General features: G+C 48.5%; 1 protein-coding gene across 2 annotated transcripts in view; it reads left to right on the top strand.

Moving 5' to 3' along the window:
• The first annotated feature begins 355 nt into the window (after window positions 1-355).
• The window catches only part of CRY2 (cryptochrome circadian regulator 2), a 53,321-nt gene continuing 28,798 nt past the window's right edge, over window positions 356-24,878 (top strand). For both annotated transcript variants that reach the window (XM_088461496.1, XM_088461495.1), the window contains exons 1-3: window positions 356-893; window positions 10,516-10,624; window positions 22,812-22,954. In XM_088461496.1, coding sequence (XP_088317622.1) covers window positions 727-893; window positions 10,516-10,624; window positions 22,812-22,954 — 419 coding nt within the window. In that variant the 5' untranslated portion in view covers window positions 356-726. The remainder of the gene's footprint in view (window positions 894-10,515; window positions 10,625-22,811; window positions 22,955-24,878) is intronic.

Genomic DNA, 24,878 nt, shown 5'->3' with positions numbered 1-24,878 from the left:
ACACCCCCACCTAACACCCAGGCACCCCGCTCCTACACTACTAACACCCAGACACACCCCACCTACACCCCCACCTACCCTAATAACACCCAGGCATCCCCTTCCTATACTACTAACACCCAGGCACCACCCTCTCCTTTAATTTAGTGAGATAGGGGTCCGGCCCAGCGGGAAATCTCCCGATGTCCCAGCGGCCAGCACGCTGTGTATATCCCCTTATCCCCGAGCCAGCAGCAGCAGCTACGCTGTTATTTTGCGTAATATACAGGAGTACACTCATACACATGGCCGGCATGTGACAGCTCCTCGCCCCGCCCCTTTTATCAGGCAGTAGCCAATCACAAAGCTGGACTGGCGGTGGGCGTCACCCTAGGTCGCTCAGTCTCGTGTTTATGCTGCTGACAGTGACACTAACTCTGGGACTGGAGGATCCGCCGCCCGGTACATGCACAGCACCGACCCCGGTACCTGGTGCACCGCCCGGTACATACACAGCACCGACCCCGGTACCTGGTACACCGCCCGGTACATACACAGCACGGACCCCGGTACCTGGTACACTGCCCGGTACATACACAGTACGGACTCCGGTACCTGGTGCACCGCCCGGTACATACATAGCACCGACCCCGGTACCTGGTACACTGCCCGGTACATACACAGCACGGACTCCGGTACCTGGCGCACCGCACGGTACATACATTGCCCGGTACATACACTGCCCGGATGGCGGCCCCCGCGGTGAGCTCGGTACACTGGTTCCGAAAAGGGCTGCGGCTGCACGATAACCCGGCTCTGCAGGCTGCCGTGCGGGGGGCGCGCTGTGTGCGCTGCGTCTACATCCTGGACCCCTGGTTCGCGGCCTCCTCATCCGGAGGAGTAAATCGGTGGAGGTGAGAGACGGGGCCATAGCACCTATACAGCCCGGTACAGGGGGGAGGGGTTGTGGGAGCCCTTCCCTGTGTGTACCGTATGCGGACCCCCTCACCCGTGTGTGTGTGTGTGTGTGTGTGGGGGGGGCGGTATGTGGGCGCCCTCAATACCTGTAGTGGCACCATCGTGAGGGCATTCATGGCTTTGTCTGTTTTGGGAATATATCAGGTCACACAAACATGTGAGTGGGTTTGTGGAGTGGTCATGAGTGTGTAGTAACTTGCTGCTTTACACACATAATATACCTGACTAACAAAAAAATTCTTTACAACCCATATGCTTACTATGTCTCTCACGGCTGTTTTATCAATTATGCTAGTGTACTATTTCTATATGTATGTAGTTAATGTGTGTCCAGTTAAACCGCATGGATTAGTACGAAGTTCATCAATACGCATTATTCCTAGCTCACAGGAAGTGAATTCTGATGCAGAGTTATATGTAAATCGTCCTTGGTTGCTCCAAAGTTGTGTGCATGCACCCGACACTATCCATAGGCTTGGTTTTATACTATTAGTCACTCAGCGGCTGGACGACTAATGGTATAAAACCAAGCAATATGGATAGTGGCTGGATTTATACTAGCAATCATCTGTGCGGACTTGCACCAGTCGCAGCTGCGATCTCTTACGGACTGGAATAGCGATAATATGGTAATGTCTCCAAAAGCTTACCCGAGCTTTGGCGACCTCCACTGCTGCCTTCTCATATCAGTGTTCACTATACATCTGGCACCGGGCAGGGCGCCAGACCTAGAAAAAGGGCACTCTGGCGCGTGTATGCCTGAAAAGGGGGTGTGGTCACGATTAAATGGGCATGATTTTAAGATTCACCTCCTTTTCGCCACTCTTGGGGAGTGCCCGGCACTTATAGACATACAGGGCTGCCCCCAAGCTCTCCCTTCTCTGTGAATAGATGCCGGGGCGCATGTGCCTGGCATTTATTCACCGGTGATGATCGCTACACTGCAGTTTTTAACACCCGCGGGACACTGCAGCCCGAAGGTTACTTTAGTGGGACGCCGCAAAAAGGGGCAGGGTGTATTCTGCCCATTTGAAATCAGGCAGGGTGTGGTGCCCCACTAAAACAGCCTAGCGGGAACACTACATATCCGTCCAACTATGTATAACAGCGTAAACATCAGTCACATCAATGCAAGTCGGGCAGTCACGCAGCTCCTGTCTCTCCTGACACGCAGAGAGCGCTCGTGCTGCGAAGGGGATCACAATAGCTAAGTTATGCACGCCCATGAAACAGCGTTTATACAGTCAGACGCGCCTGCGTTTTTCTAACTACCCCCGTTACCTCCCCCAACACTGACTACCTGTCACTCACTCTGCACGTGCGCAGTATAGCATTCGCTCATGCGCAATGGCAAACAATCACTCTTCTGCAGAAATATTGGCATTGCGTAAATGTCTGAATCAGGCCCTTCTGCATTCTCCACAGTTGCGTCAGCGTGACCTCCATTAACTTTACCTATTAAAGAGCACTCTGTTACAGCCCAGATACGCCTCTTCAGTCACTAGCGGAAATGCATACGACTTCATCACCCATACTTGCAAGTTATGTTCACATAACTGTTGTGTGTTCACCTCCACAACGGCTCCTCAGCGGCTGGGAAAAATTGGTGTAAAAATAGTGAAGTGCAACCGCCTCACTCAAACGTCAAATAGATTAAAGACAAAAATACGGGATGTCTATAAACCCATGTTTTGAGTTCTGTTAGTAATGGACATTGCTGTAAAGGCCTCTACACACTAGACGATTTTGCTAACGATTTAGCCGATTTCGACTCATCAGAACGACAAATTGTCAATTTCTACTTCAGGGTCCATAGGGTATCCACAGGATACCTTGGGTATAGGTGTGACGTCAGTCGCAGGGCACCAAAGAGTTAAGCTTTCAGCCTCCCAGGATGCACTAGGTCCCCCTCCTATACCCCGCCCCCGGGCCAAGGCACCTCAGTTTAGTTTGGTGCCCGGCCGGAGTCGGGTGCACCTGTTGGAGTGGGGGCTAGAAGAGCCCCTGAAGCTTATTCTTCATGCAGCTGTGGCTGCACATCTGGATGAACAGCATGGACAGTCAGTCCTGACGTCCATGCTGTCTTCCCTACACCCCGCCGGTACCAGAACGCCGGTACTGATCCGGGGATGCTGGTGGGCGTCTGGGGTCACAGCTAGCGGTGACCCCAGATGCTCCGGACCATGGCCGGATTCAAGGGGGACAGAGGTAAGCAGCGGGGTCCCGCGGTGGGTCCCCGCTGATCACATGGTCCTAAGTCCCCAGGCAGGGGGCTCCCTGGGGACTGGCTGCAGCGTGGAGCCAGGCGACCAACCTGCGCTTCCACTACCCCCTGGGACAGCGGACCGCAGCAGAGCGGTAGCGCTGCGGCGTCCCAGGGGTTAAATGCATGCCAGGGGAGCGCGCCTTCCCTGTCTCACAGCCGGCGCCTCCCCCGCTGCACACAGCCCTCTCTGCATGCTGCCGACTGGTCCTGTGGCAGCGCTCCTCCCCCAGGCCAGCCTCCTCTCTGCTCCTCGGCGGCCATCTTCTCCAGAACGCATGGTGAACGCTGCTGGAAGCGCTGGACGGAAGCATCGTGGTCTGGGTCCCCCCGCATACCTCTCCTCCGCTGTGGTCAGGTCTGTGTATGCAGCGCTGTGTCCTACCAGGCCCTGTGTCTGTGTAGTTGAGTGATCAGCGCTGTTAGTGCAGGAATTGTTATTTTTCTGCATTGTATGTGACTGTGCTAGCGCTGCTGCCTGTAATCTTTTCTCTAAACCGTCAGCTTTATTACTGTCCCTGTTCTTTCTGCTAAAGCCCTTGCGGTGCGGTGCTGCAGGGTGGTCTCTCGCCTATTTAATACTTAATTGGTGAGAGAGGTCACATACGTGGTGCCATCATGTCTGAAAGTGATTTTCCCCTCCGGCTACAGTGTACCACGTGCAAAGTACCGTTAGCGGAGGGGGAGGGTAGCGCGGAGGGCCTTTGCCGGCAGTGTTTGTCCATGGCGCGGCCTATTACGGTTACAGCACCGGTACAGGAGCCGCCCTGGGCTTGTTTCGCTCAGGCGTTAACAGCTTTAGTGGGCCAGTTAGCTCCGCAGCCCGCGTTTACTCCGATGGGTTTGTCCCAGCAGTCTGTGGTGTCGTCACCCATGCAGGGGTTCCCACGACAATTGGTGGTACCCCACAGTCTCCCTATTTCCCCGCTCCCGGGTTCTCAGGAGCCAGCGTGGGTTAACTCCCTGACGAGTTCTGTACAGCACTTGTCGGATGTGTTGCAAGGGGAGTCTGTGATGCGGTCTCATAACAGGCCGGTGGCGTCTCTGTCCGCTCCTTATGAGGATGACGAAGGGACGTCTGATGATGGGGAGATTCTAGATCCTTACGATCAGGAACCTCTCCATACTAAGGACGCTGATGCTAAGTCAAAAGTATATATTCCTGGACTTATTCGGGCGGTCCGCACAGCATTGGTGATTGAGGACGAAGTTCCCCCAGCGGCTAAATCTAAGTATGCCTTTTTCAAAGATGTGAAGGGCGATGCCACAGTCTTTCCTCTTTCGGGTCAGTTGGTGGACCATTTAGAGGAGGCGTGGAAACAACCTGGCAAAAGATACCAGCCGCAGAGACGCCTGGCGGTGGCTTATCCGTTCGCGGATAATTATTTTGCGAAGTGGGAATCCCCTCCACAGGTGGATTCTCACGTGACCCGTCTTGTCCGTAGTGCCACATTGCCGATGCCATCCATGTCCTCCCTTAAGGATGCTACGGACCGCAAGGTAGAAATCTGCCTGAAGTCCGCTTATTCCCTTGCAGGGGGGGCAGCACGGCCGGCTATGGCCATTTGCTGGGTTGCCAGAGCGATGGAGCGCTGGGCGGATTCATTAGAGGCTTCTTTTGAATCCGACTGTCCGGCCGATCAGGCGGAGTTGATTGGCAATCTCCGTGATTCGGCCACCTACATCAACGAGGCGGCTCTAGACATTAGTACTCTGGTGTCTAGAATTTCTTCAGCAGCGGTAGCTGCTCGTCGCACCTTGTGGCTGCGATCCTGGAAGGCGGATGCAGATTCCAAGAAAGGTCTGGAAGCGTTGCCGTTTACCGGAGAAGTTCTCTTCGGTCCGGATCTGGATAAGATTGTGGCCACGCTGGCGGCAGCCAAATCTGCCTGTCTCCCGTCGGCCGCTGCTCCTTCTGGTTCGGGACCATCGTCCTTTCGGTCATCTAGGGCCCAGGGCAGGCCCAAACCACAGTCGTTTCCTCGACAGGCTGGCCCTAAGAAATCGGTCAAGCCCCGGAAGCAGGCATGGAGTACCAGACGTCCGGCCCCCAAGCCAGATGGCAAGCCTGCGGCCTGACGGTCCGGGCCTCCCTTTGGGGGATCCCAGGGTGGGAGGCCGCCTGCTACAGTTCGCCCAGTGTTGGTCGACCACTACGACAGACACTTGGGTTCTGGAGGTGGTTTCCCACGGATACGCCCTCTCCTTCCGGCACAGACCCCCGGCTCGCTTCTTCACCACGGGTCTCCCATCAGACCGGAACAAGGCTACGGAGCTGCGGAAGGTATTGCACACTATGCTCCAGGCTGGAGTTATAGTGGCGGTTCCATTCTCCCAGAGGGGCCAGGGTTTCTATTCAAATCTATTTTTGGTACAGAAACCCAATGGGTCATATCGTCCGATTCTCAACCTCAAAGCACTCAACAAGTCTTTGCGGGTCCCGAAGTTTCGGATGGAGACCCTACGGTCCATCATTCTGGCGCTGGAACCTGGGGACTACTTGGTGTCATTGGACATACAGGACGCTTACCTGCATGTCCCTATTCTTTGGCGCCATCAACAGTTCCTCAGGTTTGCAATCAGCAGCGACCACTTCCAGTTTCGGGCGTTACCTTTTGGCCTGGCAACAGCACCACGTGTTTTCACCAAGGTGATGGCGGTCATGGCGGCTTCTCTGCGGCTGCAGGGAGTCCGCATGTTGCCGTATTTGGACGACCTGTTATTGGTGGCAGGATCTCCAGAGCTCCTGTTACGCCACTTGGACCTGACCATTGCACTGCTGCAACGGCACGGCTGGCTAATCAACTGGCAGAAGTCCACTCTAATCCCGTCTCGGAGGATTCTGCATCTTGGAGCCTTATTGGACTCGGGACAGCAAAGGATCTTCGTGACGGAGGACAAGATCTCTGCTTTACAGTCAAGGGTGCGCAGTTGTCTGCACAGCCGCCGGGTGTCCTTACACTCGGCGATGAGGTTACTGGGCTCCATGGTGTCGGTGTTCGACATGGTGGAATACGCCCAGTTTCACTCCAGACCTCTGCAGCACCTGATCCTGTCCAAGTGGAACGGGCTGACTCAGTCTCTGAAGTCCCAGACGATTGTGCTCACCCAGGAGGTTCGCCTGTCCCTTACGTGGTGGTTACAGACGACCCACCTCAACAAGGGACGTCCGTTCTGGGTTCCAAATTGGGTCCTGTTGACAACGGACGCCAGTCTTCGGGGCTGGGGAGCAGTTTCGGGTCCACACTTGTTCCAGGGCAGGTGGACGCCGACAGAAGCGGAGCTTCCAATAAATATCTTGGAACTCCGTGCGGTCTTCAATGCTCTCCAGCAGGCACAGCGGTTTCTCCAGGGTCGCCCGGTGCAGGTCCAGTCGGACAACGCTACCACCGTGGCCTACATAAACAGGCAAGGAGGAACTCGCAGTCGGGCGGCTCTCGTAGAGGTCTCTCGGATCCTGGTTTGGGCGGAGCGCAATCTTCCGGCCATATCAGCGGTCTTCATCCCGGGAGTGCTCAATTGGGAGGCGGACTTTCTAAGTCGCCAGGACGTTCATCCGGGGGAATGGTCCCTGCACCCGGACGTTTTTCAACTACTGGTGGACAGGTGGGGTCTTCCAGAAATCGACCTCATGGCGTCCCGGCACAACAACAAGTTGCCGGTGTACGGGTCTCGCACAAGAGACGAAGGGGCGTCTCTGGTGGATGCTCTGTCCGTCCGGTGGACGTTCCGGTTCGCATACCTGTTCCCTCCGGTCTCCCTTCTTCCACGGGTAATCCGGAAATTCAAACAGGAAGGAGGGACGCTCCTGTTGATAGCTCCCGCGTGGCCCAGACGGCACTGGTTCTCAGACCTTCAGGGTCTGTCCGTGGACATTCCTCTGCGGTTGCCGCTACGACCGGACCTTCTGTCTCAGGGTCCTTGCCTTCACCCGGACCTGACTCGGCTGTCTTTGACGGCGTGGCTGTTGAGATGGCCATGCTGAGGTCCCGGGGGTTTTCCAGCTCTGTGGTGCGTACCATGTTACGAGCTCGGAAACCGTCTTCCGCGAGGATATACCATCGCGTGTGGCATACGTTCTTCCAGTGGTGTCGACCGAGAGGTTATGCACCGCGGGAGTTTCGTCTGTCTCGGATTCTCGCCTTCCTGCAAGCGGGACTAGATCATGGGCTTCGCCTTGCTTCTTTGAAGGTACAGGTTTCGGCCCTATCTGTCTGGTTTCACCGTAGGATTGCTACAATCCCGGATGTGCGCACCTTTATGCAGGGTGTTCTCCGCATTCAGCCGCCCTTTGTTCCACCTGTGGCGCCTTGGGATTTGGCTGTGGTCCTGAGGGCTCTCCAAGGACCGCCGTTTGAACCACTGGGCTCAGTGGATCTTAAATGGCTAACAGCTAAGACTGTTTTCCTTCTGGCCATTGCTTCGGCCAGACGTGTTTCTGAGTTAGGGGCTCTTTCTTGTAGACCCCCTTTCTTGGTTTTTTATGGGAACAGGGCAGTGCTCCGCACTCTGCCCGAGTTTCTTCCCAAAGTTATTTCCCAGTTTCATATTAACGAGGAAATAGTTGTTCCGGCCTTTAACTCACCGGGTCTTTCCGTGGGTGAGGCCTCTTTGGATGTTGTGCGGGCCTTAAGGACTTATGTTGACCGCACTTCTTCGTTTAGGAAGTCGGACGTTTTGTTTGTCCTCTTTGGCTTCCGTAAAAAGGGTTGGCCTGCTTCAAAGCAAACTTTGGCAGCCTGGATCCGTATGGCTATTTCTGAAGCTTATCTTCATGAAGGCCTACCGGTCCCTCCTTCTCTGAAGGCTCATTCCACTAGGTCTGTGGGTCCTTCGTGGGCAGCTCGACGTGGTGCCTCGGCAGTTCAGATCTGCAAGGCTGCTACGTGGTCTTCTGTCCATACCTTCGTGAGGTATTACAGGTTTGACACCTTCGCCTCTCAGGATGCTTCCTTCGGGCGGCGGATTCTCCTTTCTGCACAGGAGCGTCCCCACCCTTAAAGGATACTGCTTTGGGACATCCCCAAGGTATCCTGTGGATACCCTATGGACCCTGAAGTAGAAAATATGAGATATGGTAAGAACTTACCCTTGTTATCTCTATTTCTACGAAGTCCATAGGGTTCCACAGGACTCCCGCCCTGTCGCACCTGTGCTGCAGATGGGCTTTGCTCTGGTCACCGGTTTTCCGTCTCCCTCTGGTGAGAATGTGATTCTTGTATGTGTCCAGATCTTTGTTCTCTCTCTTCCTTCTCCTCCTCCGGCCTATGGCTTGGTAACTAACTGAGGTGCCTTGGCCCGGGGGCGGGGTATAGGAGGGGGACCTAGTGCATCCTGGGAGGCTGAAAGCTTAACTCTTTGGTGCCCTGCGACTGACGTCACACCTATACCCAAGGTATCCTGTGGAACCCTATGGACTTCGTAGAAATAGAGATAACAAGGGTAAGTTCTTACCATATCTCATATTATCGTGCAGTGTGTATGCGCTACATTGTGTAGTGTGCGCTCCCGTGGGGTCGTCATCCGCATCGCCTGATCTTTTGTGCATGCAGGCAGATCAGGCAAAGCGGCTGACTATCCCATGCAGGGCTTTGCAGCGGGGGCCGGCATATCGGGCACCAGATCGCCCAGTATTTACGGACCGCCGGATATGTTGGCCCATCGGTGCTGGGATCGTGGGTCGTAGTGTGTACCCAGCTTAAGTCCTTCAGTCCCAGCACAATACTTTGCAAGCTTGAGCCGGCAACTGATAGGAGCGAGAGACAAGACTATATAGTAACCGTCCTGAACACAACACATTTTATAAATGTATGGGGTGGTTGATTTGCTTCCTAGCCAGACATCTGCCTTTGTTTCCCTGGAGGAGACCGTAGCGTGTATGAGGTAAGTCGCACAAGGATTGAGGTGTACGCGTCAATTGGTTTGTGAGTTTGTTGCGTTCCTCCAGGCACAGTTATAACTTGTATAGCACTTCTGCCCCGGAAGTAACAATCACCAGTTGGGACTCACGCTGGGCACGTTTGCTTGTTACAGTGAGACACTGACATATTTATTTCCCAACAAGGTAATTTTTTTTCCCCTTGTGCCCTCTGTTGAAGCTGCTTGATGTGGAAATCCTGGGGTGTGGTAGAAGAGACAGACAGTAATTAGTTAGAGAATGTCTAGATAGACACCAGATGTTAGAGACTCAATAGTTAGGGAAAAAAAGTTAGAGACAAAAATCAGACACATTAAAGTTAGACATGTAAAAAGTTCAACAGGGTCAAAAGTTCGACATGAAAATGGTCGACAATTATTATTATTTTATTTTTTTAGCCCTAATCTTCACCCTAACCCTCCCCTTGGTACCTAACCCTAACCTTCCCTCCTGGTGCCTAACCCTAACCTACTGGGTAACTGCCTAACCCTAACCATGGTGGTAAGTGTCTAACCCTAAACCTAATCCTACAGAAAAAAATGCGTCGACCATTTTTGTGTCTATTTTTTTCATGTCGAACTTTTGACTCTGTCGATCTTTTGCACTTGTCAAACTTTTTACATGTCTAACTTTAGTATGTCTGACTTCTGTCTGTGTTGAACTTTTATCCTTGTCTAACTATTAACTGTCTAACATCTGGTGTCCATCTAGACATTGTCCTAACTAATTACTGTCTGTCTATAGTCCGGAACCCGAAATCCTGTGCATTCTCGCACAAAGTAGTGACCGACACGGAGGATAATTGAATAGCTCCCAGGCACTTAGCCCATGAGCTAAATTCCTGTGTAGCAATTGAATCACCCCCATAGACCTTTAGTTTCTCTTTGGAAGCCCCAGTTCTATGGCTTAGCATGACTGACCTGTCCTTTTCAAGCCATGCTAATTTTAAAGGTTGTCGTCGTGTTTTCTATTGATTTATCTAATTGAGTTTTTAAGAACTATATTTATACACAATCTACCTGCACTATCTTCTATACTGGATTTTTACATTCTTAACAGACATTTGTTTTAGAGGAGACTCTGAGGAACCACTGAGGGCCACATGTGGCACCACCAAAATGCCTAATCCTAAAATAAACCACTAAAATAGTGTTCTCACATTTATTTACCTGTATGTAACTCGGGAAAAAATACTTACAGTAGTTTTGCTGTAATTGTTGGTGGTATTTAATTGGCCAATATAATAACCTTCACAGATACGTCTTTTGTTTGACTCACAGATGAAACCTGAAGGCACCCAAACTTTATTACCTGTCAAGTCCTTTTTTGTTTTTCTTTTGGAACTGATGATTGTGTGTTTTCTGTGTCCCTCTTCTAGGTTCCTCTTGCAGTCCCTTGAGGATATAGATTCCAGTTTGAGGAAGCTGGGTTCTCGGTTGTTCGTGGTGAGAGGACAGCCCGCAGATGTGTTTCCAAGATTATTTAAGGTGAGATAATGTAGCCCGCACCACAGAATCGCAGGGAGGATTGTATTATGTGTACATGTTGGTACATAGAGTGACAAGACATTGGATACTTGGTGATGCAGAATGTACTATGCAACCTTCATGCAAGTTCACTGTCCCCTAAAGCTTTATCTCTTTTGGGCACTAGCCAGTGTAATGTGCTTACATACAGAACGTAGCCGCTGTGTATTGCTGCCTCTGAGGTCATTTACCTAGTGTTCAGTCTAGCACCCTGCACCTGTGCAGTTCCTCTTTCCTGTCTGGGGTGTTGCTGTCTGCTCTGGTGTTTCTAGCACACTGCTCTGTATCTCAGCAGTTTGCAGCATCAGCTGAGTGTGCTAGAAGCACCAGAACAGAGAACGATGCCACAGGCAGGAAAGAGGAACTGCACTGGTTGTGACAGGTGCAGGGTGCTAGAATGAACACTAATGGTACCCATGCAGTGCAAATGTTGCTGTGTGTGTATTGTATTGCAGTGAGACTAAACATCTAATAGTTACTGGATAGACACTTTACAGTATGAATACATGACTTGGGGTTTACAGAGAGAAGAGCAGAGGAAGACTGTAGGGAGAGGAGCAGATGGGGGTGTAGAAAAACAGAATAGCTTGGGGTGTGTAAATGCCATGATAGAGAACCTGCTGAGAAGAGCAGGTGGAGAAGAAAATTTGGATGATGATCACCTGTATAAAAGGAAACTTGCTTTGATGCTGCAAAACTGAGCGATTGTATTAAATGTAAATGACTAAAAAAGTCTTCTCTCAATGGAAGCACTTGTAATGAACCGTATCCTGCATGCATTCCGAGTCGGTGATGGTAAGCCATGTCCTGCCAATAGTCCATTTCCGTTATGTAGCTGCCTCGTTATGTGATCGTAAAAGTACCAAATTGCTGCAGGAACTTCTCTATATACTTTATCCACTGGGCTCTGTAGGCAAGAAGGTGCCAGATTCAAAGGGGACAGGGCGGCGTTTCCTGTTAGGAGCCGTAGTCCCACCAGTGGTCCGGTGCAGTCACCCCTTCTGATTCCATGTCCACTCCAGTGTCTGGTTACTGCTACCACTATTCTGGTGTGGTACAAGGAAATAGTATTACTGCGCTCGTGTGTTAGAGCAGCTAAATACAACTAGAATTCAATATAGTCAGGTTGGTACTGAGCACTGTCGAAGGTAAAATGTTTAAGATAATAAGAATAAAAGAATGAGGGGTAGAATTAAATAAAAAATGAATTGGTATAAAATAAACATTAAATTAAATAAAAATAAATGATAGAAATAATGTGGGAAAGGTAAATTAAATAAAACTAAAAGGAAGCCTAAAGTGTAAAACTTCACTATAGCGCAAATAATATACGTTGGTAAAGTTTATAGCCTTTATAGGAAGATTTGGGGAGCAAAGTTTGGGGCTCGGGAAGGTGAAAGTCCGCTTGGTAGAAGTCAGCAATAAGCGGTAACAGCTGTCCCGAACCTTACCCTACTGGAGGCTGTGTTGGTTCTGCCGTGGTCGTCTCATTGCAGCGGCTGCAGACGGTCTGTGTGAGCTTGGATGAGTCGTGGCGTCTCCTGATGACTTCAGACGCCCTCCGGTCAATGGTGTTTGTGTCCCACTAGCTCCAGCTAGTGCCCTCTTGCCTGGTTGCGCTTTAATCCGACGCGTTTCGCATCACATTGGGTGCTTTGTCAAGGATGTATGCTGGCATTTCTTTAGCTCTTAAATAGGGTCAAAACTTTATTCAAAAAATGGAAGTTAATTTCCAGAAATCTTCAGGTAGGGCGGCAAGCACATGTTCCTGAGATCTAAGTTAAAATGTATATGCGTCAAAAGAAAAAAATAAAAATAAAAATAATAGTTTTATTCATCTTATTATTTTTATTCAGCTGCAGCCTAACGCTAGCCCTTCCCCTGATGCTTACCGTTGAGATGCCGGCGGTCGGGATTCTGGAGCCAGGATTCCGACTGCTGTCGGGATTCCGGAGCCGGTATTCTGAGCGTCGCCATCCTGACAGCCGGGATGGTAACTACATCCCAAATAGACAGCAGTACTATTGGAGCACTCCTGTGTGTACCTACCAATCATGAGAACTGGAAGTTAACATGGGAGGGGCATTGACAACACAGCTATGTTCAAAACTGTCTCCTCGGTAGCAGAGCTGGACCAATGGAGCCCTCAAGGGGATCTGTTACATCAGTAATTGCACTGCGTACCAAGCTCACTTTCTCACTGTGGGTGCATTTATTCCTCCCCTACTAATCCGTATCAGTGTCTTTTGCTGGTTAGCCCGCTGTAATAATTTCTGAGCATCTGCGATGAGAAGGGTCTGCCGCAGGATGAGAAATAAAAGCCAACTTGTGATTGGAGGAGCACCTTTTGCCATCCACGCAGGTACAGGCTTTTTTTTTTTTTTTTTGTATTGTCTCTACGTTTAAGCCTCCAGTGCTCAGAGGTGATTATAGAGTCTGTCCTACAACTCTTCCCAGCCGTTGCAAGAATTGGGATTCTGCTGCATTGAGCAATGGAAGTCACTGGGAAGGAAATCCTTACCAGAGTACTAGAGGAGGATTCAAAGATATCTCACATAATGTTACAAAAAAACTTTTAACAGGTGCATTATTTCTGACATACAATGGAAAAACCAACGTCAATGGTCGCTGGTCGTTTTATTTTCAATTTCAGCTTAATAATAATAATTATGATTTATATTTACCAGAAGCTTTTTTTGCTTGCAGAGACTAAATTTTGCTATGTGTCCGTGACAGGAACATTAAAATGTAACATTCTGCCCTGGAGTGAAATTCACCCCATCCGACCCAACAGACGGGGCTATTAAAAAATTTTTCTCCTTCATCCACTAGGGGACACTGGAGTTCAAGACAGTGGGGTATAGACGGTGGTAGAGCAGAGCCTGGCACTTTAAATAATTCTGAAGTGTGACTGGCTCCTCCCCCTCTATGCCCCATCAGCCCCAGTTTTTAGAATGTGCCCGAGAGAGCCGGTCACATAGGGCTGAGCTCCAGCCCACACTTAGTATTTTTTCTTTTATTTCAACTTTATTTTAATTTCTAGCTTTCACAAAGCATTGAGGACAGGCTGACAGAGTGCTGCGTCTGTCAGCCTGCTACATGGAGGCATCAGGAGACCCGCCACCACTAAATAAGAGTGTGTGTCGGAGTCCAAGGCACCCTGGCAGTAGCTCAGGGAGGACACGCCACAGCTTAATGTAGAGGCTGTGTCCGTGCTTCCGAATGCCTAGCCGCAGCCCTGATGCCAGCAGCTGGTAAGTATAGCTCTGTTCCCCTTATGGGGAACGGAGTTTAATCTGCGGCCCCTCTGCCCCCTCCCAGGCTCAGGTGGTATACACTGTAGTATAACCCCTCCTGGAATCCTGTTAAAACGCCGCTAGCGTTATTACAAGGGGCAGAGCTACCGCGCATAGAGCACGGATTCATGTACAGGGAGACTGTTCAGACAGTCTGTAATGTTGCTGCCTAGCAGCGAGCCCTGATATCCTGCTACTGAGCGCTGTCTGACTTAATAGAGCTGACAGCGCTCTGTTTGTCAGCTCTCACGAGAGCCGAATCCTCCCTCTTCTCTATCCCCACGGGGAGGGAGCCTGCGCGTCCCGCTACTCCCATAAGGGAGTCTACATTGCGCAGCAGCGCGGCTGTTCCCTGCCGCGCTGGTGCTTGAAGAAGCACTGGCGCTGGCTTCTGCAGGGGGAGGAGCACAGCCGCCGGAGAGCGACTGTTATTCACAGCGCTCTCTGCTGCTGGTTGCGGCGCCGGTGCTTGTATGAAGATTGCATCGGCGCTGCCTACAATTGGCCGCATGGCGGGGCTTAGGAAGCTGCTCAGAGCGGCTGTTCCCTGCCGCGCTGGTGCTTTTAGAAGCGCTGGCTTCTGCACACAGCCGCCGGAGAGCGAGGCTGTTATTCAGCGCTCTCGGCTGCTGGTTGCGGCGCCGGTGCTTGTATGAAGATTGCATCGGCGCTGCCTACAATTGGCCGCATGGCGGGGCTTAGGAAGCTGCTCAGAGCGGCTGTTCCCTGCCGCGCTGGTGCTTTTAGAAGCGCTGGCTTCTGCACACAGCCGCCGGAGAGCGAGGCTGTTATTCAGCGCTCTCGGCTGCTGGTTGCGGCGCCGGTGCTTGTATGAAGATGCACCGGCGCTGGCTATTACGTTCCCGCTCCCCCACTCGCGCTGCTATACCAGCCATTGTTTGCGCCCCGCCCGCTTATTGATAAGGGGCGGAGTCTAGTCCATGCTGGCGTGCACAGATGCCGCCATTACCTCCAGCGAGTATTTTAAAACAGCATATGCACCTGCCTTAAAAGGAGCTGGGGCTTATTGCCAGCATCTCCTGCATCCTCACTCTGGAGTTCTGTGGGGCGTGCAACCCTTAAAAGGGTTGTGGGTTTTATTCCCAGAACGGCCCTAGCTGTTGGGAGTTTGTATGTTCTCCCTGTGCTTGCATATGGCCTCTCCCGTTTTTTTCTTTACTTAAACCTACAGCACCTGGTCTTATTAGGTTTAACGACACAACTGTGGAGTTTGTAATTTAACCTGCAGTCTTTATATAGATCTGGCTCTGCCTCATCTCTGTTATATTGCACGTTGGTAGTTCCCCTACGGAACTGGGCAGTGTACTGGTTTAATATTATATTTAAAAAAAAAATAAAAAAAAATGAAGCACAGGGAGGAACATGCCACAGCCTAATATAGAGGTTGTGTCCATGCCACTTTGCCCACCACATATCTATCAGCGCCTATGGCCACACGCCCGATCTCGTCTGATCTTGGACGCTAAGCAGCGCCAGGCCTGGGTAGTACTTGGATGGGAGACCGCCTGGGTATACCAGGTGCGGCAGGCTTATTGCATTGAACATCTGGGGCAAATATGCTTGATGTGTAACAGAATAATGCAGTGTGTTTCTTCCATCTATAGCTGCCAGAGATCACTCTGCCTAAATGTGTATGGTATGCATAGTTGGGGCCACTGTTCTGGCTGCTGCCAGAAATTACGGTTATTGAATATCTTTAACTCAAGGTTACAAAAAGGGTGCGTCCCATCCTCAGGCTTATGCCTCACATTGGCTCACCTTAACAATGAGCCGTACTCTTCTCATGCATATATGTGGCTGCACATATGTTAAATCTCAACAGCCTTCGGTGCTTACCTTAGAAGGTATGCATCTGTGCATCTATATGGATTTATATCTTATTTATTCCCTTCGGCAGCATACACAACACGAAGTAGTAACATATGGCCGTTGTGGTGGTTGGCATTGCTGTCTCGCATCACTGAGGTCATCTTTTGACTTCCATCATCTGGGGCACACCTGATAAGGCGAGTACACCGGTAACGGAAGGGTCCCAGGATCGCAATCAGTCTGGGATAGTACGTTGCTAACATTTCCTGCCCCAACGCCGTAGCAGAATGACGGCCACACGCGGCACATGAGCAGTCTCCCTGCGTGGAGGTAAGCCACATGTATGTATATACTTGTATTTTATACTAAACCCGGCGTTAAGACCTGGGGCTCAGTTCCTTCCATGGCTCTAACTATTGCCCTTGTTATATTTTTCAAATTATATCGTCACCTACTAATCTTGTATGTAGGTACGCGTAGGCATGTGGGGATTTGTATATATGTGTATGTGTGTGTATTGTGTGTGTGTGTGTGTGTGTGTGTGTATGTATGTATATATGTGTGTGTGTATATATATATATATATATATATATATATATATATATATATATTGCTTCTTATCCTTACCATTAAAGCAGGGTAGGATATGTTCTTCTCAGTTTTATGTCTGATACCTAGCATATTTAAAGAGGATGCTGCGATGAGAGGCTGGACTCTCCTGATCCGGTAGTTTGTTCTATAACTCCGCTTACACCATCTCTCCCTAGGGATTGGGTGGTGTGTGTGTATATGTATATAATTATGGATATGTGTAGGTATGCCTATACTTCCACAATCATTAAGGTACATATTATTCCACGTCTGGAACGCTGCCAGGGTTTACCAGAAGCTGTCTGTTATATACATACATATTATATGGTGGCTCTATAGACTAGAGTCATGTTCTGCAGCTTACATAGGATAGTCAGAGGCTCCTACGGCATTGCTTCTAGTATGGACTCTATACATGTCCTGGGGCCTTCCTGTATGTCCACACATGTATATAAGGATATGTACTTACACCCGCCTCGGGTTATAGTCCTGTTTCCATCAGTCTATATCTACGGCGTCCACTTCGGGGGACCTATTAATTACAACTACACTCTAGGGCGCACTTAGTAACCAACTTGTAAGACACTAGGAATGCAGTGTGTGTATATATAGATATAGCATGCTGATCTCCTATTGTGGGATATATGTGTGTGTGTGTGTGTATATATGTATATGTATGTAGCGTGCTGATCTCCTGGTGCAGGAGTTTGACAAGTGACTTACTATGTCGGTACTAACTCTTCCTTTCAAAGAGTTTGTCTTTTCATGCAGCTATGTTTATGTGTGTGTGTGTATGTGTATATATACTGATATATTCACGTTCCTTGTATGAATTTTCCTAATAATTGGAGAAATCTGTTTTTGGCCCTGACTGGCGTTATCACTATATATATATATCTCTATATATCTCTTCTTACTTGGGATAATTAACGCATTCTATGTCTATGTACACAGGTACCTTTCCCAGCATCGATTCTGGTACTTTATATTATTGTCTTGTCGCATATCTCAATAAAATGGGTATCTGATGGTCCCTTGGGTACATTTCCTATCAGTACATAGAGAATCCTGGATCTATTCCATCCTCATGGCTTATTTCGTTAATTTACATGAGGCCTAGGGCCACCCGCCGATATAGGCAGGGTCTGGCCTGGGTTGTATCAGATTGTGGGCGTAATACACACTTCACCATTATATGTGTTAATGTAAGGATACACTAGCAGACCGTTTTTGGGGTATGTGTAATCTCTATATGGATACATATCCCTAATGGAACAGGCTCAGGTATAGCGTCCTGTTGTACGGCCTTCTTGTCTCCACTAACAATTTGCTAGTTTCTACAGTATTTTCTTCTGCAGCATCTCCAGACTGAAGTCCGTGCTGTAGAGCATTGATCTTTGCCCACTGAGGCTACTCTCTGTACCTGTCGTGGTGGGTTGCTGTGAGATGAATAAGGTCAGTGACATTCTACATAGCGTCCAGAGGGCTTCTGGTCGCTCACAGGTAAGCGGGCTTACCCCACTAATGCCTCGGAAGATGCTTCCTTTTCATGCATCCTGACATAGCTGTTATTCTCTCTTACGCACCCTAGCTGCTGTCCTAGCAGCCTTCAGTTCTTTTAAATCAGTTGGCTGTACACTTTAGAGCTTTCCTGGTGTGTAGGTGCATAGTTGTAACATTGAGATTTGTGACCCTATTCTACTGGAATCTGTTGGGTTTATGGACTGAAGCGCATCTATGGGCTAATGCACATCTTTACTATAAAGTGTGACAGTCTCTATGTTCCATACAGAGGGCCTGGTTAGTTTCCTGTTCAGTATCTGTTGATAAATATAGCACACTGACAGGTACCTGAATGGTACCTTCATAGTTGTCCTAGTGCTTTAGCCTTGCGGATGGGATACTTCCCTATATTGGTAACTCTCCCTGGGTGGAGGTGGCATCCGTGCTCTTTTTCTGCTAAGGGTATCCTGGGTGTTTTCATACTATGTTCAGGCCAGTAGTTGGTACTGATTAGACTCTACCATCATGTAGGAAGTTGTCTGCTGTTTGACAGGAGGGGTGGTACTGCCGTCTGACCCACTGGAAGGAATTGTAGTCTCAATCCTCTCGTATCCGTCTCATGCCCAGTGGGATCGCCACTCGTTGACAACTTCTATGGTCTAAACCTTCCACTGGTTACCAACCCTTTAGTAGTTATAGTTGGACCTCGAGAATGGTTCAGGGCGACTGTTAGGTCGTGACTCTTGCCTCCTTGTTTGCTTGGTTAAGAGTCTGTGGACGGGTTCAGCGCCGTCTCTGTATATTGGTATCATTATACTTTTATCTATATGATTGATGTCCCGCAGTGCTGGGATTCTGCTGTCTGAGACTGTTGCAGCTTCCTGTAGTTGTCGCTGGTACGGTTTTCTCGAGTTTTGTTCTCATGTTACTGCCATTCTATGGATTCTAGTTGGGGTTTTCTGCTCCCAGCGGTCTTGCTTGGTCTGTTTTTGGCTGAGCTTACGGTGTTCTGATGCTTCTCATCTGCGGCTACTCTCTAGCCGTATTCCATTGAATTTACGCTGTAAGTTGTGGAATGTCTGTGTGTTCAGCAAGGAGCTCTGATTGTCTCCTGGCTCTACGACATGCCTCCAGTCTTGGGCTGTCCCTGTTTCGGTTGGCCGAAAGGTCGGCAGGTTCTCCGCGCTTCCCACCCGGGAGGTTGGCTTTGGGACGTCCCCACTGTCTTGAACTCCAGTGTCCCCTAGTGGATGAAGGAGAAAACAGGATTTTGGTACTTACCGATAAATCCTTTTCTCCGATTCCACAGGGGACACTGGACGCCCGTCCAGCGCTGCGTTCCTGCCGTTTTGTTGGGTCCTTATCTAGTTGTGTGACTGCATGTGTTCCCTGCAGTGGGTTCCTCTGTTCTCCTTCAGTCGGTATTGTTCCGTTCTGTGGTCTTCTCCTTCTCCTCATTTTCCTGTTGTCTACCGTCTCCTCTCGGGCTCAGTTCTTAAAACTGGGGCTGATGGGGCATAGAGGGGGAGGAGCCAGTCACACTTCATAATTATTTAAAGTGCCAGGCTCTGCTCTACCACCGTCTATACCCCAGTGTCCCCTGTGGAATCGGAGAAAGGGATTTATCGGTAAGTACCAAAATCCTGTTTTTTTAGAATTGGCAGCTACCGTCTTGATCTATTTCTGTATATTTTCCCCTCCATTGACGTATTCTTCTTTTCATTACTTTCTTGACGTCGATTAAGTTTTGTGCTATTAAATCTCCTATCTCCATTATCGCCTTCCATTCATCCTTTTAATGGTGGGTACACACTAGACGATATGCTCCCTGAGCGATATCGTGTAGTGTTGTCCCCGGCAGGCTGTGCTCAGTGTCGTTCATGACATCGAGCACAGCCGCTGAACGATATCATTAACGATATCGTTCAGCGCCGGGCTCTCTACCCCATTCCCTGACATGCAGCAACCTGACGAGATCGTCAGGTTGGCCTGCATGTCAGCCCGATCAACGATATTGACGAACGACCCGCGGGAACGCGCGTCATCGTTATCGTTCATCTTTTTGGGGTTAAAAATTGACAATAAAGTGGACGACTGAACGATAACGATATCGTTCAGTCGTCCACTTTATCGCCCAGTGTGTACGCACCTTAAGTGTGCTGTATCCATTATGTAGGGAACCCATTAGACCATCAGCCCTCTGCCTGTTTGATCAGCTTCTCCCCTTCTATGTTAAAGATAGAAACCGCTGATGCGGTCACACAGTCGTCGTCCCCTGCAATAGGGTAGCGCTAACAAATGACAAGACAACGAATGAGATTTTCACTTGAGATAATCTCTCGCCTCTGGACTGAGCCATCTTCCAAAGTGTTTTCTTTGAGCAAAGCGTTTTAATTGGAATGTTACTGTTCAGTTTGAAAATTCGGGCAATTCGGATATCTGTCTTTCCTCCCTGAAAAAATATGAAGAATATATATATATATATATATATATATATATATATATATATATATTTGTGCTGTGAGATACTGTAGTAATGCTGATTGCACTAAAGACCCAAGGTGCAGTGCTTGGGTGGAGCGATGGTGGGGTAGTTTTCTGTTCTAAACTTTGGTGCAGACAGCAGCCCCAGGGGTAGGCCTGGTCTGCGCTCTCACATAACCTATCTTTTATATTACAGGTGCAGGCTCAGGCTCTGAGCCCGCGTCTGCATTGCACACTTTGCCCTCTGATAGGATCGGCCAGTCATCAATCTAGTACTGGATGTATCTGCCAATGTGGCGGGTGACTGGTACAGTTTTCCAGAGTGCTGTTACTGATAAAGTACCAGGAACAGGTCCGGCGAGGATCGGTGGTGACAGATTCTGGGATCGCTAGAATGCTCGTTATGTTGTATATTGGCACTGTGAGCAAAGCACATATGTGAGCACCAGTGAGTGTGTGCGCTCTCCTGGATGTAGTGTGTACCTGCTGGGTGCAATATGCATGCAGACTGTTGGACACTATGTTCTGGGTGCAGTTTGTATGCAGTTGCAGCTGGGCACAGGCTGCAAATACAACAACAATGGGGCATGTGTTTAGGAGAATCTAAAAAATGTAGGCATACGCTATGCCCCTTTTCTTTGACAAAAAGCCCCGCCAGGTTGGCCCTCACAGTAGATTTCCCTGGAGGGCCACAGGGACCCCAGTCCACCACTTGTCACAGACGGCTCTGTAGAGTGTCAGCATGGGAATGCATTAGAAAGTTGTATATACACAGAATATCCATGGTGTTGGAATGGCCCCGTAAAATGCTGTTAACTAGCCCAAAGATTACAGTAGATAATTGTATGATGTTTGTAAGTTAGTTGTTGTTTTCTGAAGTTCTGATTTTTATTTTCTTTTTGTGGGATTTTTTTTATGTTAATATTTAGGTAACTGTAGGTCAACATTTTTTTTCAGGGTCCTCACAAGTAGTCCCTCAACGGGGCCACGCGTTATCTTTAAGAAGTATCAGACCAAGGGATGCACCTTAAACTAATCCTATCCAGGAGTTGGGAGCGGTACTGTTTTCCCAAGAACGGCCATGACTATTTACTAAGGAGGTCATTCTTCAGCATCATGGCTGTTCACTAGACCTAGAGAACAGGTTGATCTACAGTAGTATGGAAATACAGTTTGTAACACTTAAAAATGTGTGTATGTGTATTTATATAGCTTATATATAAAATATTTATTTTACACATACACTGAGATGGATGACTGCAGCAGAATAATATTGATATGCAGTGAGCTATGTATAGCAACTACACAAACCGTAAGGGTTCATCAGATCGGAAAATACTATAGATCGGTCAGTAAAGACGGTGTAATAATTAGCATTACTGCCTCTCAGCATCTAGGTCCAGATTGTCAGCTCCACTGGGGCAGGGACTGATGTGAATGGGCATTCTTCCCTGTAAAGCGCTGCGGAATATGTGTGCGCTATATAAATAACTGGTAATAAATAAGGGTTTGATTATGAGGAAGGTCTTTTTTCCTATACATGCTAGACCTTGGAGCCTCACAGATCCTAATATGACAGTTGTTAGAGGACTCAATGTCACACAATGTATAGATGTAGGATAGTGAGATATAGTCCCACAAGACATTGGGTGCCAGTTTAAATGCAACCCTGTTACTTGAATTTTTTTATATCCTCCATTTATCTTGCACACTGTGTATATGGCTTAATTACTGTGCCATTAAACTGCGCATGCTGAAAAGGCTTGTAATCCTGTGGGGCACCCGCAAGGTCACTGTCACACACTCATTCTCAGGGAGGTTGTGCAGAACACAGGAATGTAGGCTGATAACCAGGCAGGTAGCTCTCTGTGAGTCCGGCTGTTAAACTCCGGAGCAAACTGCAGTGAGCAGATGCTGAGCACTCTCGATGTTTTTTTAATATATACAAAGCAGCTTGTAAGACAGGACAACCTTTATAGCGTACACTGGTAACCGGAGGTGTATATTGCAGCATGTATATAGCAAGGGCAAAGTATAAACATTGTTGTTAGCATTTATTTATAAGGCGCCACAAATTTCTGCAGCGCCGTACACAGAACCGGGTAAAACGAGTAACCGATATACATGGTAACAGTTGGGAGCAAAAAACTAATTTGTAAAAACACAACTTCGTTGCAAATGTGGGAATAATGCTGACACTCAACAAATATGTGCGTAATACCAACCTATAATAAATAAGTGATCCAAATCGGTTGTCTGAATTGGTGGCCAAGGGGGAGAGGGTAGAAACGTTAGGAGGGAGGGCCCTGATCGCAAGAGCTTACATGAGAAATAAAATAAATATGTAAGTTGCTGTTTAACTGTTGTAGGTACCTCTAGCTTTCTCTTGGTTGTGCTGGATACAGAGACATTCTCCATTTGATGTCTTGTGTTGCCTTTGGCAGGAGTGGGGGGTGAACAGACTCACCTTTGAATATGACTCTGAGCCGTTCGGTAAGGAGCGGGATGCCGCCATCATGAAGCTGGCCAAAGAAGCTGGCGTGGAGGTGATTGTGAAGAATTCACACACTCTGTACAACTTGGACAAGTGAGTCACAATTTCCAAAATAAATGTCTTCCTCTGCATAGTAGATGTCCTAATAACTAGCCTCCGAGTGGGAGACTTTATTAAGTAGAGTTTAATAAGGTTATAACCTAACAGAAATGTCATTGCCCATGTTGCTAGCAAAATGTTTTGTCATTCACGAAATGATCTCCATAGACAGCAGTAGCAATAGCGGCACCTTAAGCCTAAAAGATGGTACTACACTCCATTAAAGAAACTCTGTGTCTGCTGTTGTTTCCTTGCATATGAGCCCAGTGCGGGATCTACTGCCACCTGGTGTACACTATTCTTCCTGTATGTGTAGTCACACAGCCTGGCATGTGCTCAGCGGGTATCTGTGTCTCAGTGCTGTGATACTGCTCCTCCCAGCACGTGCAGACGGGAGAGGTATCCTACAGAGTATGAGCCACAAACTTAATCGCTGGCACAGAAAGGTGGAAGTCAAATATGGAAAACACTGTTACATAAACTGTTGACAGCGGCGGATAGGAGAAGAGACGGTTGGGAAGTGTAATGAGATTTCCCTTAGTCGGGCTGGACAGCAGGAGGCTTGTATTAGTGTTATATAAATGCTACTGTATCCCACAATCCTTTGCTGTCTCTTAGCAGTTTAGTCCTCCATGCACTGGATGGAGCCTATTACTGGAAATTAAAGGGGTTACATCTCTGTACGTATGATCACCAAGCTACAGAAATGTGTGCATGCAAAAATAGAAATGGGTGTGCTCCTCGTTTTAATCTATCAGCTGAAATTATTGCAGTCCAAGGGGGGGAATTCAATTGTTTCTAGCGCTGCTGTAACTAATCGGCACCCTCACGGAGCAATTCAATTGTTGTTTAGATCGGGCGCGACTGCCGCAGGCGGCCATTATTTCTGCTCGCACCCTTTCGAGGTGGCGAGCCGAAGTTGTCGAAAAGACCGTCTTTTGGGCACCTAAACGCCATTTTGCTTGTCACGCCCAGTACTTTAGATGGGTTTAGCCATGCAGCAGATGATTTGCACCAGGGAGTAAAAACAGGGGTGCTGATCATCCATGCCAAATCTCATTTATTCATATACAATCCCCACAATAATATACAATTAACAAACAAGCAAAACCTATAAACCCACCACGTAATGTGCCTATCTGAATAAGCCTGGATTAATTTACGTTGTTCTGAGTCTACTGCATAGTCCAAAAAAAGTATCGTATGTACCATGGCCACAGGTTTCATGATATAAAGATCTCAAATTAAAACGTGAAACATGCACAATGTGTTTCTATGGGTAAAGCAAGTACTTGCAATATCCATGAGGTAAAGGAATAGGCAGCAATGCTAGTAATACTGTTAGTATATAGATATCCATATGAAGCGTATACAGATATCCATCTTTGTATCCACTAAATCAGATCAAACACAGGACAGCGGAGTATTAGATGTTAGTGCCACCGATAGATGTTTAGTACGAAGTTCCCTGAAAGCTCACATGGTCATTGAAGTCTATCAGGCCTCCTCGCACTACCTCCCAACTCTCTGCCATTCCGACTCGTTTCTTCCAGTTTATCTCCCAGTAATACCCTGACTAGTCTGTAAGCTCTCACAAGCAGGACCCTCTATCCCTGTCTTCAGTGCACTCTCATTCAGTCTGTGGGCTCAATCCAATTAGGTGCGAATGGCGAGGTGCGAGTTGCTATTTTCACTTTGAGTTTGCATAGCAAATTAATTTTGCAATACAATTAGCAACTCGCACTAATCAGTCAGACTGAATTCACAACTTTCTACTCGCACCTCCCTGAGGGTGAGAGATGGAAAGGAAAATCTTTATTTTAAGGTTAAAATGTGGGGACACTGTGCTGAACCCCTTGGACACCACCCTGATAACTAATTAGGCATTTGGAAGTTTCCAATTAACTTAATTAGACCA

This window comes from Taudactylus pleione, unplaced genomic scaffold, assembly GCF_031769625.1.
Source record: "Taudactylus pleione unplaced genomic scaffold, aTauple2 ptg001060l, whole genome shotgun sequence".
In the NCBI taxonomy this organism is placed as follows: domain Eukaryota; kingdom Metazoa; phylum Chordata; class Amphibia; order Anura; family Myobatrachidae; genus Taudactylus; species Taudactylus pleione.
This window is presented reverse-complemented; position numbering and strand designations above follow the sequence as displayed.